This window comes from Alligator sinensis, unplaced genomic scaffold (genome assembly GCF_000455745.1).
Source record: "Alligator sinensis unplaced genomic scaffold, ASM45574v1 scaffold118_1, whole genome shotgun sequence".
Classification (NCBI taxonomy): Eukaryota; Metazoa; Chordata; order Crocodylia; family Alligatoridae; genus Alligator; species Alligator sinensis.
Genome location: NW_005841850.1, coordinates 3,623,690 through 3,638,210, shown reverse-complemented (window position 1 = coordinate 3,638,210; position 14,521 = coordinate 3,623,690). Strand labels below are relative to the sequence as shown.

At 46.4% G+C, this 14,521-nt stretch overlaps 1 protein-coding gene across 6 annotated transcripts in view; it reads left to right on the top strand.

Annotated features, from left to right (window-relative positions):
- AKAP1 (A-kinase anchoring protein 1) overlaps nt 1-13,470 on the top strand; it is a 28,822-nt gene extending 15,352 nt beyond the window's left edge. For 4 of the 6 annotated variants that reach the window (XM_025210527.1, XM_025210514.1, XM_025210519.1 and 1 more), the window contains 9 exons: nt 1,455-1,588; nt 2,765-2,891; nt 5,214-5,341; nt 6,873-7,050; nt 8,990-9,140; nt 10,182-10,249; nt 11,035-11,108; nt 12,094-12,159; nt 12,313-13,470. In XM_025210527.1, the coding sequence (XP_025066312.1) occupies nt 1,455-1,588; nt 2,765-2,891; nt 5,214-5,341; nt 6,873-7,050; nt 8,990-9,140; nt 10,182-10,249; nt 11,035-11,108; nt 12,094-12,159; nt 12,313-12,375 (989 nt within the window). In that variant the 3' untranslated portion in view covers nt 12,376-13,470. Of the gene's footprint in view, nt 1-1,454; nt 1,589-2,764; nt 2,892-5,213; nt 5,342-6,872; nt 7,051-8,989; nt 9,214-10,181; nt 10,250-11,034; nt 11,109-12,093; nt 12,160-12,312 lie in introns of those variants that run through there. The other 2 variants (XR_003095350.1, XM_025210534.1) reach the window with 2 other exon arrangements.
- Nucleotides 13,471-14,521: the final 1,051 nt, after the last annotated feature.

Below are 14,521 nucleotides of genomic sequence, written 5' to 3'. Positions count from 1 at the left end.
TCTTTCCCTCTTAGGTACTGGGTGGTTTGTTCCTAGTGTGACACAACACAGATAATTGTGTGTGGGCCAATACAACCATTAACCTTTTAGCCTTCTTAAAAGCTGCAGGACCCTGCTGGGCAAACAGTCTTTAATGATAGGATGCATTTTATAATCCCCACCAGGCAACTGCCTGCTGCTAGATTGCAGGCTCTGCTGTCTTTACTGGGAGTTTGGGGTTAGCCCTATGAGAGATGCTGCTGCTTGCTGTGAGGGTGAATAAAAAGACGATGGCCTGGCCCTGCAGGTGCGGTGCTTTATAGGAATAGCCAAGAGAACAGAGCTCCAGTGCAGGGCCTGAAGTCGTACCTTGTGCAACTCCACTGGGTTTGTTTTAATATAGTGGGAGGATACATATTGAATGCTGGGGGGGGATAATAAGGAAAGAGGCTACTAGGAGAGTGCAAGATGATGCAAAGCTATGCTGCTACCTTCTACACCCTCTTTGTGCAGCATAAATCCCTGCCTGTCACTGCCAAACCTTTGTCAGGAGCTCTGAGCAAATAGTAAATAGTGGGACCAGTGCTCCTCTTATCCTTTCAGTGATTTACCTGCATCTCCCTTGCAACGTATGAAGGCTGTTCTGTTTTATTAAGAAGCTGGCAGCTTCCAGTCTTGTCCTTTTCAAATATAAGCGTGTCCCTGTCTTGACTTCATAAGATGGAGCAGAAACTCTTCACAACACTTGCAGGCTCTGTTGCAGTAGACCAGGACCCTTCCTCTGAACAGACGGCTGAAGGTCCAGGGGTGCTTCGCAGCAAGGACAGATGCCCTGCTACCCACCTCTAGGTTTAAATCTTTTAAAACTGGCTCACCCTGCCCATTGCTTCTACCCTGGCTCATGACTGCAGAAATGTGGTGTCAGCTTCGCCTCTGAGTGAGAAGGCTCTGCCTCCTTTCCCAGATACTGAGTAGATATTGAGTAGCTCTGAGTATAATGGACAAATCCCTCTCAGGCTAATATTTCAATTGTAGAGAAACATCTTTTGCTTCTGCAGCATGGATATTGCTTGCTTCTAGTAATGGCCCGTGGCTGCCGGTGTTGATTTTTACCTTGTAATAGTATGTGCCTGCCGCAGTGCTATGCTCTGCCTATTATTATGTAATGGAAACCTCTCTGCTAAGAAGACGTAACTTCGCTTTAAGTATCCATCTCACATATTGTATTGTTCAGGAGGGTGTGTGGTACACAAGGCTGTCTGTTCGACTAAGTCGTGTAAGGGAGGGCCAAAGTCTTGATTCCTTTTCTTGAAAAGGAATAGAAAATCTGAATGTTGGGCCTCTAATGTAGGAACACAATAGGCTAATGTTTAGTGTGAGGCCTAAACTTTAGTTCACCATGTGAAGCAGAGTCTGGAAAGCCATCCAGTGATGGACTGTACGAGTTATCTGTAAACTGTGGTCTTTTTTTGCAGGTTCAGATGTAAACAGCATGGATTCAGTGGACAGTGGCTGTGCCCTTGGGAAGACGGAGACTCGCCAGAACTCCAAGCCAGGAGTAGAATCAAATAAGTCGGAGCTCGCTATCTGGGAGATAGAGGTGCCAAAGGTAACAAGCCAAGCACCTGGTGTCGGTGTCTCCATGCACTGACCCTAGAAAACTTGTAGTAGTTGGAAAGGATAGGGTGTCATCACCTGGCTTCTAGGCCTGGCCTCACCTGACCTCTTGCAAAGACTTGGGGCCAAAGCCATGTGGGTGTCTTGATGTCCGACTCCTATGATGAGTTGTACTTGAGGTTATTCTGACACCCAGTTATCTTTTGGATCCGGGTCTTGGCACTTCTGTGCTTCCCCGTGTCTATAATGTGCGTCAGGCTTCCCTGTTCTTGGGGTGATGAGCTTAAAGTACTTAAAATACCAGCTGGGAAGCTCAGAGGACTGGTAGAGGGCCTGCTAAGGCTTCTGTGTACAAGGAGAGCTTTAAATTGCCTTCCCATGTTCTCTGCTCCAGCTCTGAAGGTTGGGCCCAGCTCTTTTACAAGAGCCAACACTGATAACGTCTCTGCGCACATCCGTTTTCTCTAGGGTTGGGAAAGGGTGCTCCGTGCCTTCTCCAGACCTTTCCCTTCCTCTGTTCCTAAGGCTTGGTTTTGTAGCTTCAAGCGTTGAAGCCACGAATGATTTCACTAGTTCCTTTTGGAAATGGTCCACGCCTTGGAGTCAACCTGAAGATCCCTAGCTGAGCAACAGAAGGAGTCTGCTTTCCCATGGGTGAAGCAGGCTGCCTTTGCAGCTTAGAGACCGTGCACCTGCTGCTGGTGCAACTGCATACCAAGACCGCGTGTGTTTTGAGGGAGAGGATGCGCAGTATAACCTAGACACGGCCGCACCTGGGCATTAAAAGCATCTATTTCACAGCCCAGTGGGGACAGACTTGATGTTTCCCAAAGTAGCATATGCAAGGAGCTAAACATTAAAAACCTTCCTAAGTGGGTGTATTCAGTGGAAGTGCAGTTTCATCAGTACTGGAGTCAGTGGTCTGTACCAGGCCATTAACGCCTTCACTGCACTTCCCTTTTACAGGTCAGAAAGATGGTGTTTGCAAAACCTCCAGCAGGTCCTGCCTTGAGCTTCCAAATAATCTCCCTAGGCTTAGCACTAACTGGGTTTTTTGCCAGCTGTAAAAGGCCACGGGAGCAGGCTGTCCTTGTAGGTGAAATAAATTAAAGGCTGATGGTGCTGTTCACCCTCCTGACTAATTTCTCCGTCTTGTCTTTCAATAAAGCACTTGGTTGGCCGGTTGATTGGCAAGCAGGGGAGGTACGTGAGTTTCCTGAAGCAAACGTCCGGTGCCAAAATCTATATCTCAACACTACCGTACACCCAAGACTTCCAGATTTGCCACATAGAAGGTGAGGGGAACTGTTTTTTGGGGGGTTTTTTTGGCTTTGGTTGCCTGGAGGGCACTGTAGCTATAAATGGGTGAAGAATTACTGTCGTCTCAGCGTAACACGGAGGCGATGCCTGTATTTGCCTGCCTCCAGTGGCAGACAGCAGCCACTGCTGCCCACCGACCAGAGCGCATGCAGCCCCACTACAGCAGCTACTCTGTGACCGGGGTGTGAAATGCACACAGGAAAGCACCGGCTCTTGAATAGCCCTGTCTAGCTGGCGGCTCTGCGGTGATATCTTGCTCCGCTCTGGAGAGGTGCTGTGGTTCTTTGGGGCGGGGGGAAAGAAGGCTCTTGTTGCTCAGGGGCACTATGGGCCCGGGTCTAGGTCCTTTGCTCCAAATTCTGCTCTGTACCCACCAGTAGAGAGTGGTCTAAATAGCAACAGACCCCTTGTGCTGCAGATAGCAGCAAGCTAAAGCGGCGTGTGCAGCAGGAAAGAAGGTGCGTCTTAGTGCACGTTGTAATGTGTTAAACAAGAACTGCCTTGTCTAAAGCTATGATATCGGTGCATGTTTTAAAATACACTTCTACCTTAATGAATGCTTAGTCAAAGGGGTACCTGTAGGACCCCAGCAGTGTTGTTATGTGAATCAGTTAATATTGTTCTGGAGTGAGGTATTACCAGTCATGTCAGCCCTTGGGTTGGATGGTCTGTACACGCGCTGTCAGGATACCATCTGTGATGCTATACCTCTAACGGGTTTGGTATTTCAGGGAAGAGACTGCAGGCTTCAGTTCTTGGTAATAAAAACCCATCCAGGCTTAGTGTTCATAAGCAAGGCTAGGCACTAGCATCCATGACCAGCTGCACACTGTGCTGGACAGGTCGTTTTTGCTGGTGTGATACAGGCGTGAACATAACGCTTAAGCCCAGTACGAAGTTTAGGGGTTCCCAGGCCCCCTTTTTTATGAAGTGCTCAAAACATTGTGTTCACAGCACATTCAGCTAACGTCTCGCGTTCAGTGACATCCTCCGCATCCACATCCATGTCATACTTCTCATGAATTAGTGCAACCTTCCCACCGGATACCTCTGGCCAGGTCGCTCTCTTTTTTGGGGTGTTTTGCTTTTTGGTTTTTGTTTTGGTGGTCTCTTATTGGTGGCATTGGTTCACTCTGTCTGTTGGCTTTGGAGGCTCCTCTGTAAAAGTAATGAGCTACTGTGCACAGAAGTATACTGTATGCCTGGTTCTGTATTCACTGGGGCCTGCTCTGATTCACGCTGTTAGCAGGGCTTCTGTATGCTGTGTGCATACACTGACTAGTAGTTGTGTTCAACTAGACTCTAGCAAGATCGACAGTACCACTTCTTCCAGGGAAAGTTTTTCGTGGGGCGGGGAAAAACCCTTCCCCTATTTCTGAGCTGCTAGCCAGGTGTCTGCACATAGTGCTGGCTGGAGACACCAAGCCTCTCTTTGTAATTTTGTTAGTGTTTTGTTCCTGTGAATTAACTGAGAAGTTAAATAGTGTATGAGACCAAAAAAGGAAGAAATGTCCAATTTGCAGCCTAGATCACACAAATAGAGTCAATGTCCTTTCCTATTGAGACTGCTGCTTTTCGGGGCAGAGACTTGCATTTTGTGTTTTGTACAACACCTGCCACAGCTAGATGTGCTCTCTTGGACGAGCTGTAGATACTCCTGCGACGCACAACTTTATTGTACGCGTTTTTCCAAGTCGCTGAGAAATAAACTAGCATGAAGAGACTCTTATAAGCAGTTGGACTGCTGTGAAAACCATTTAACTGAACTATCTAAAAGGCCTATTTTAAAAACAAAAAAACACAACAAAGCCCCACACTGAGGTTTGATTGCCCTGAGCACTGTAGCCCTTGAAAGCCTCTAACATTTATTGCTGATGGTGCTGTTGCTGTTAGCACTCGTTGACAGAGGAGGCATTCATCTGTTAGATTGCATTAATCTGAAATGCTAACCCTTGCACTTCCACTACCCAGGTTTGGGTCGGGGGCTGGCTGAGAGTTTCGAAGCAGTGAATGGGATCTAATGGGTCCAGCTTTTGCGATAGGAGGGGTGGCTGGACTCTTCTGGCATTGAAATGGTCAGCATAAAGGCTATCAATGAAATAGTTTTACTAAGCACAGGGAATGAAAACATCTCAGCTTTCTGGGATGGGGCCGAGAGCTGGAGGAATAGAAGGGAACCTGGGTGGCCTGGTAATCGAGTGGTGAGGCATCTTGGAGTAGCTTTGGCACAAAGGTGTAGCCACAGGGCTTGTCCAATACATCCTGATGACTAACTCGACTGGGTTGCTGTCTTCCAGGCTCTCAGCATCATGTAGATAAAGCGCTGAGTCTGATTGGAAAGAAGTTCAAAGAACTAAACCTCAGCAACATCTATGCCCCTCCTCCCCCATCACTGGCGCTCCATTCCCTCCCTATGACTTCATGGGTGAGTACCAAGGCAGCATGCTGGCTTGATATTAGTTAGGTTGCAATTAGCCACTGTGTTTTAAAAGGCAACTCCATAGAGCCACACTGCGTTCTCTTTAATCTGGCCGTCTTTTCCTATTCAGCAAGCCTCCATAGTGGCTCTGTGGAGCAAAGCTATCGCCCAGGAACTGGGTGTCAGATAAACCAGTATCATAGATGGATGTGCCGGGGGGTGGTGCTTGCATTTTGCTGCTTTGCAATAGAGAGCACTTTATTGATACTAAGCAGCCTTTGCAAGCACTGGCTGCCCCCTCCCAGATTCCTGCAAAGCCATCCTTTTGGTTTTCTGTCTCGGCCGCCCGTCACTTAGCACAGATGTACTAGTTGCAGGTCAGACGCTTCCCACCTGTCGTGCTGCTGCCCTGTACTCGGTTTTCTGCAGCGTGCTCTGGGACATCCTAGCAAAACTCTTAACCCAGCCGTGCTTAATCTCTGGCAGTTGTATGTGCCTCTGACATAATAGGCTTTTCCTACAGACTAGACATGTTTGCTTGAGAAAAGTGCTCTGGGTTTTTTGGCTTGTGGCTGAGCAGCTGGAGTATCTGTTCTTTAAAATGCATTGACAATGTAGTCAAACGCGGAGCTGATCAGCTTCTGCACGTAGTGGTTGTCACTAAATGGGTACCATTCCAGCCTGACTGCACTAATTGCATCGCTCTCCCTTTTATTATGGTGTTTTATTGCACTTGTTCAGAACTAGCATTAGTCTCTGCACTTCCCAGGCAACACTTTCTCTCTTGCTTTCCAGGGGTTGCCGGGAAGTTATGATCTCCTTTTGTTTTGTTTACAGGCATTTGTTCTATATATTGCCTGGCTACGTACCCCTATTGGCCTTCACCTGTTGCCACAGGCAGTAACACAGGGCTCATTCTTGAAAACTTCATTTGCATTATCCTCTAACATTCATTATAAACCCGATGCGTAAGCCATGATAGTAAAATCTAAGGCCCTAAGTAATGGCCCAATATGCAGTGGCTCCTGTGAACAGGCCTGGGCATAAGCTCTGTGTGTTGCGGGGGAGGGTGTTATTGCAGAAACCTCCATCTCAAACTTATTCGTTAAGCAGTCTTGGTAGAAAGACCAGGAGCTCAAATGAACTGGGAATTTCCATCTCCTAGGAGTTGGTATAATACTAGGACTAGACTATGTAGGGAAGATGGCATGAGATGAGCTTGCACTGCTGTGCCTTTAGCCTCCCTGTCCTGTGCCTGAATAGGGTTTCTTGTTTTGCTGCTGACAAGTTGTACCAACCGTTCCCAGAAGGATTTTGTCCTAAGACTATGCCTGTTGGCAGAGCATAGGACATCAGTGGCTCAACTGATCGGTTCTAAACTTGCACTAGGGCTCACTATCGCGCTTGCGAGCTGTTAAGCTTTCCCTTGTGAGCTCAGATGAATGAGGTCAGTGAAAGTGAGTTTGTTGCTCATCTTTGCAATAAATAGTAGTCGTGTCATTTCTGCCTAGTAATGAAAGCATTCTCTTTGTGGCAGCTGATGCTCCCCGATGGAGTCACCGTAGAGGTGGTTGTGGTTAACCAGGTCAACGCGGGACACATGTTTGTACAGCAGCACACTCACCCCACCTTCCACGTCCTGCGCAGTCTGGACCAGCAGATGTACGTCTGCTATTCGCAACCGGGAATCCCGACTTTGCCGACGCCAGTAGAAGGCAAGTAACCTTGTTGCCCACGAACCTCTATGTTGAGTAGTTTTCTGCGATTCTGAGAAGTAGGATTCGTGCAGCCTTATTTCAGTGTCACCTTCCAGTCACCGGTCCTTCTTAGTAGCCTCATGCAGTGTAACTTGAGTCGGGAGTGTGCAGGCTTGTGCTTGTGGGCATCCTGCTCCCAAACTAAAATGGAAGGGGCGTTTCAATGGTCTCGGCTTTGCTCGTCACCAGATGGCAGAGCATCAGTGACAACTGGAATTGGGTGAGAGAAGAAAGAACCTGTGTATAAAACAAAAAAACCCCCAAAACCTGGGAGGCAATTGCTCCATTTACTCTTGTTAATTTTTTTTTTTTTAATAAAATAGGGGAATTTTTAAATTTTATTTAAGCGAGCTTAACAAGGAACCTGTAGGCTCCTAAATGCTGAGAACCCAAGGATGGCTGGCATTTTAAATTCAAGGTTTTTAAAGCTGTGTTAAAAGTGCGTGCGTGCGTGCGTGCACACAGGGGTAAAAATCTTCTTAACCAGGAAGAATTTTGCAGCCATTTGGTCTCATAAAAGATATCAGACTTAGCCAGAGATCCCTGTCTGCCTGTGTGTGTATGCATGGACCTGAAGGAATAGTGAACCTCCAAGTCCACTTGGCTTCAGCCCCCAGAGCCTATGTCCCTAGGGAGAGGTGCAGATCACTCGGGTTTACCTGCTGCAGGGGTTGAATGCTTTCCTCTGGAGGGTCTGACACTGGCCGTTGCTGGAGATGGGATTTCTGAACTCAGTGGGCTTTGAGCTTGATCCAGGCTGGCTGTTCAGCCTAGTCCTTATGTTCATTGCAAGGTTGATCCAAGCCAGAAATACTTTGGCTGCTCCTTTTAATGCTTTGAATGTCCTGTCTGACCCAGCAAGAGCTAGTGTAATAAAGCCAAGTGCCATTGCTGCAAACGGGGCCTACTGGTTTGTCTGTGGGGGGGTGGTACTTATTTCCCTAGCCCCTGGCTGTTTTGTGCATCTCTTCTCCCTCCAGTATTGCTAGTCAGAGAGCATCTTTGTGTCATTTCAAAGATGTTTGCTGCTGGCACCTTAATTATAGCATCAGGATTATATTCCTTGCTGCAAACACTTCCTCCTGTTTCGAGGTATAATTTCTGGCATTGCCTCCAGCCTGCTGGTGTGTGATGTAGAGCGAGGGAGCAGAATGTCTGACGCGGCTCTTTCTCTAGAGTGCATATCTCCTCCAAGCAATATACCCTGGCAGGGCTTACAGAAGGCAACCATCTTAAAGCATCCCCCTCCCTTCTCTTCAGACTGAGGAGCTGGAAGGGGGGAGTAGCCTTGATGTGCCTGTGTGCGGTGGTGGAGAGATGCTCTCAGCTGGGTGACTGTCAAGGCAGCTGTCAAAGTACGGCAGGTGGATGCCACTACCTTGTCCAGCACCGCTTGGATTCGCGGCATGCTCTCGTGGGGCCTTAGAGTTGCTCGCTAAAATTGCAAATGCCGCTTTTTCTGTAATGTCAAAATTGGACAGTTTACTTACGATTATAAATCTTTGCTATAATCATAAGCAGGAGACGGAAGGAAAGATGCATTTTGTATCGCCTTAAGGGGCCTGGTATGCACACGTACTGAGAGCTGGCCCTTGCATATTTGGTGACCAGCTCCATAGGGCACCACAGGAGGTGGGAGTGTAGAGGATGTGACTCCAAGTTGTGTCCAAAACCCAGGCCTTCTGTCTCCCATTTCGGTGCTCCACCTGCTGGGGCTTGCTGCCCTCCTGCTATGTAGCCCTGGGTGTCGTAGCCTCTGGAAGAGCAGGTGGTTTGAATTGTACCACCCTGGTTGCTCCGCAGGAGGTTGCATAATGCTGCTTATATTCCCCGGGGGTTCCTAGATGCAAGCACGAATGCCAAACTAATCTCTCTCCCACCCACTTGTGCTCGGCAGTTGGCGTTATTTGTGCGGCCCCTGGCATGGACGGAGCGTGGTGGCGGGCTCAAGTTGTCGGCTACTTCAAAGACAGCGGCGAAGTGGAGATCCGATACGTGGACTACGGAGGATACGAAAGAGTTAAAATAGATACCCTCAGGCAAATCAGGTCGGTGACTTCTTCACCCCTTGTCTGGAACCGCGCAGTTGACCCTTCGTAATGGGGTGTCGCAGCTTGATAGGTAAAGGTGCCTCTGTTTGTGAAGGGGGCAAGTGGAGAATGGCAGGAAGTTTCTGCTGATGGAACAGCCCCTGGGGTCCTTGGTGATTAGACCCAGCTCTTGTATAACATTGTCTTCCTGTCAATATTCAAGCGCTTCAAAAAGCAAAGAGCGAGTATAAGCCCTGCCGCTTCAGCGGGGAAGCTGCTGAGCAGAGGCAAATGACTTGCTGAAGTTTCCCGGCAGCAGAATTGGGAATAGACGTTGTGGGCTGTGTTGCATCCTAGAAGCTTCTTGCAGCTTCCTAGAGTGGCTCTTGGGATGGATGGGGAGCGATGAGGCAGGAATGTGCCGCACGTCCGCCCGGCCCGGGATTTCCCCCCTTGGTCCTGTGGTGCCATGGAGGGTGGCGAGTCTGCTTTTTAGTCTCTGCCTGCTGTAACAGTGCTGAGCCTGGGGTGACAGAAAGGGCTGGGCTGGGTATACAGCCTCAGAGGAAAGCCAATGCATAGGCTAGTGGTTTCTGCCTCTGTCCTGAGCTCCAGGCTCGTCTAAAAGTTTCTGCAGCTGCTTTGCCGTCTCCTTTGTGTTACGGTTGTGCCTAGAGGACCTACATAAACTCATGGCCCTATTGTTCTTGTACATCAAGAGCTGAGCCCATAAGTGCTGGTCCTGATCTCCTACAGTCTGCAGAGATGAAAGCAAGGGTGGCAGGAAGGGAGCGGTGGTATTGTGCGTTTCACAGGTGATAGGCAAGCGTGAGGAGCTAGGACAGGATCCAAGTCCCAATCCAGCATCTATACTGCAGTTTGCTCCCCTCAGATGTTTGCTCATGCATTTGTTGAGTGGACAATAGTTATTTTTTGGTTACCATTTTAATTTGAAACGCAGTCCTGCTGTGCCAACCCCCTAAATACCGACTAAAGAATAACATGTAATGAGGATAAAACTAGTCCTATTCAAACCGCTTCTCTTCTTTCTCTTCTCAGGTCTGATTTTGTAACACTACCTTTCCAAGGAGCAGAAGTCCTGCTAGACAATGTGGTGCCACTTCCAGGTAAGAGATCGCCGAAGAAGAATAGCACTCTGTGCTGGGTTAAGCCAATGGGATGCCATAAGTTTAAAAGCAACAATCCTATGCTTTCTCCCTGTGATTGCAAGTGCAGTCTCTGAGTTTCCCAGTACATGGATTGGAACATTTTTCTTGTTTTGTTTCTTATCCTGAATTTGCCACCCTGGTGCTATCTATGTAGCCTTTGTACTTGAGTCTTTCACCGTATAAGTGCGGGGAGAGAGCCCTTGTGGGGGAAAAAAAAAAAAAAAAGAAGGGTATGTCACTTCAAGCTGCAAATTGGAGGAAGTAAATCCTAAAGACTACAGCTGAGGTTTCTGGAACTACTTTAATTGCCCTTTCCAAGTTGAATGGACAAGGAGTGGACTGTCTTCCAAGTGGCTGTAAAGAAACAAATGCTGGGTCACGTCTTAATTTGGTGCACAAACTTCCAACTGAAGTGACTTTACAAATGCAGGCACAAGTTTCCTATAAAACTGCCCCTCCAAAGCATTGGGAGTTTTTCTGCTGGGGTCAGCTATATTGGTCTAGGGCTATATGATAGATAGTCTTTTGGTTCGATTTGATATCTTTTATTTAGACCAACTTTATCAACCCTCCTCCAAAGCATTGGTAGAGTAGGAATACCCTGTAAACATCTAATGCCCTTGGTAGTAATGCATGAGGTTCTCCGGCGTATCTGTAGGAGGTCAAGTTGTATTAGCCTCATAGTCCTTTTGCTCTGAAAGCTAGGGTCTGACTTGTTTCCTCCTATTCTTATCTTTCCAAAGATGAGGATCACTTCTCCTCCGAGGCTGATGCAGCTGTTGGCGAAATGACCAGAGGGATGGCTCTCCTGGCGCAGGTATGTGCTACAGATGTCTAGAAAACCCCTAGTGCTCCCTGTGCTTGAGCAGGGGGGAGGTAGTTTCTCCATGGAACGTGAGTTTTTTGTTTTTTTGGCTTTTTTTTTTTTTTCCCATATGACTATAGCAAATGCGTTCTCCAAGCTCGCCTGCTGGGGCATATTTCGCTAGCGAGCATCCTGTTTTGCCAAGAATATGTGAGAGGTTGCTCAATCTAATGCCAAGAGCACCTTAGGTTTCTGAGCAGTTTGCAGAGGAGGAAAGTGGGTTTTTTGCCTCTCTCCAAGGAGGGAAACTGAGGTTGGACCCTGCTGTATGAGTGAGCTTCTGGCCTTTTGAGGGGTGGATGATGACTGGAGCACCAAGATGCAGCTAATGCTGTGGAGCTGGATCTCTTGGTGCCAGCAGTGCCCGCCTGGCACATGGTTCTGGTCTGTGTCTATAACTCCCTTAGCCCAGTGCTTGCCTGTGATTTTGAAGAGCTGTTAAATGGGCTTCCATGTGCATTTTCTTCTCTCCCAGCCGCACCGCATCGCACCGCAAGCAGCTGTCTGAAATGACTGCTGATCTATTATGAACTCATGCCTCTCCTTACAATCCCCAAGTCGGGCTGGCTGCATGACTAGTTTCATAGCAGTATTAAAGCTGGAGATGCATGATGCTATTCCTGACCTGTTACCCTTGGTACATAAGGGGAGAGGGGTGTAGGGTAGGGAGGAACAGTGTGGAAGTTGCCAGGCTAGCAGGCTAGCTAGAGGGACAGGCACATGGCAGCTGCCTTGTAATTGGGAAGGCTTTGAAGAGTTCAGCTCTTCAACTTGAGCAAGAAATAGTAAAGAGAGTAAAGGAGATCCACTGAGGGCACCCATGGTACAACAACCAGCTTAGACTGCACATTGCATAAAATGAATCCTAAACTGCTGTATGCTAACGCACCTTTTTGGGTTTTCATTTTTTTTTTTCTTCCCCTTGGCTTTTTTTCAGGTCACAAATTATGACAGTGCAACAGGTCTGCCTCTCATACAGCTGTGGAGCATGATGGGAGATGAGGTGTGTACTCAAGCAGAAAATGGTTTGCTTATTTTCCCCTAACACCCTTTTGAGTCTGCAAGCTATTTGAGTCGGGGGCGGGATTTATTTAAACAGAAATGGGTGCATTCGTTGTGCTGTTTCCTTCATCTTCGTCTCTTTGCCCCCTTTTAGGTGGTGTCCATAAACAGAGCTCTGGTGGAAAGAGGATTTGCTCAGTGGATTGACAGCTACTAGTAATGTCCTGGATGCACCAGGCAGCCCTTTTTCTAAAAAAGACAAAAAACAAAAAAACACCCAAGGAATTTTTTTGCACTGTATTACAATTTGGTTTGGCAAACCCGTTCGTTTACACCACTGTGCAAAGTTGCGTGGTCCGTTGAGACTGGTTTGCTCAACTGTTACCATTTCACTTGAAATGCATACCTCATTTCGGCGAAAGGCAGGGTGTTTTTCAAGAGCCATAAAAAGATAACGGTAGCTTTAAAACAACAAACCTGTCCGTGGCCTGATCTCAAAAGTTAAAAATCTGGGGCTTGCTTGAAACTAATAAATGCCCCTACAACTTAACTGTGGCTGAAGGCCTGTTCAATGCATATGTCCGTAGGATTCAGTGGCTGTTTTCTACTGAAAGTGATGCCTCTCTTTTTAAAAAAGAAAATTCTGCCTATAAAGCCAACAAAGTGTATGTCAAGCATTCAATGTTCAGTTGTGTATGGATTTTTGCAGACTGTGCCACCGACATGCACCAGCTGCATTTGTCTGGTCTCCTGCAGGTGCTGGGCAAGGAGTGTATGAATTGTATTTATGGCACTTATTATGGCGCATAGCCTTGCTAGACTGTCTGAGACTTGATCTGCAATGGGAAGGAAGCTGTTTCTGTGCAGACGTATCTAATGCAGGATAAGTTACTGCTGCAGCCATAGCTTTGAAGTTTTCTTTTGTTTCCCAATCATGTACATGAAAAAAGAAAACTAATCATTGATTGCCAAGCCCAATTGTAACTTGTAATTTTCTAGCTGTGCAAGTCTGTGTAAATATATATAAAATCACTGTAATATTTTGTACAAGAAAAACACTGGAAACAAAGGGATCTTTACAAAAAAAACACCTTTTTTTTCACACCAAAATGTCCTCCGTAGCTAGAAACGGTTTGGAGTGCATTAGCATAGCTGACATACTTGGAGCATCTAAATGTTGGGAGTTTTCCACTCCGCTGTGTACAGGTTTAGTATTTCCTTAGATCCTGTATGGTATGAATTGTAATCAATGCATTCTTTGCTACTTTGCTGTACAGAGCTGAAAAAGAAAAAAAAAAAAAACAGGAAAAAAGTAACAATTTGGAATTAATATTGCAGTGGTGTTCTCTCTCCTTGATTTGATGACTTTTTTTTTTGCTCCTTTTTTCTTTTGTTCATCAGATGTGGAATTTAAAATTTTGTTTAAATAATTTAAGCTAACTTAATTCTATTAAAAAAAGAAAAAGAACCGTCTAATGTATATCAACTTTAAACGTGTATCAAGTTGGGATTTATCTCGGCAGAGAAGACTCTTAATAGGAAACCATTGGTATAGCCAGTCCTCAGGAAATGTGAGGTTTTTTTCAGGCAGATTCATAGATGGTTTTTGCATCTGGTCACCTAATGCTGTCCACCAAGCACTGTTGAATGTAGTTACCTACAAGAACATTTGATCAGAGCCATTCAAATATGATTTGATTTGTATCTCTCTTTTTTTTTTGAATTCTGTCTTTGGGTCTTACGGTTTAATGTTCATGTTTGCAATAATGTCCAATGAAAACTAAATCAGTAACTTGGTTAAACCTGTAGAAAATACCTTATTGGAATGTTTTTTTCCTCCATTTCAATTAAAGTGCAAATTTTAAGTCGTCTTAATCCGAAAGCGGCGAGAGAGAGAGAGAGAGAGAGCTTTCATCTTTCAGACTTCTTGTGACAAGGCTGGGAAAGGTTCTTTAATCAATTTGATGGCCGGCTAGGCCCGGATACCAGAAGGTCAAGTTTCCGAACTCCTCCTGTTTGTAGAATTCTCCGTTGACTACGTGAAGTTTTGTGAACAAGTTTGGAAATTGGATTTATATTCTTTTTTTTTAAATAAATCTCTTCCAAAAAAACCCCCAACAAACCCTTTATGGTCTGCTGAGCACTGGTGCATAAAGGGAGAGGCTCTTGCATGTTGATTAATCCGTCTCGTTTCCGTCATGTAACTTTTTAGTAGATTTTTTTTTTTGGCAGAGGTGGGATTAAAAAGCATCCATTTCCTGGGTATGGTTCCCTTCTCTGGAGTACTCTTTCATGGTAGCTGTAGTTTTGGAAAGCAAATGTACCACCCTGCTGTTCTGCAGGCTAACATTGCTGGCTGAAAT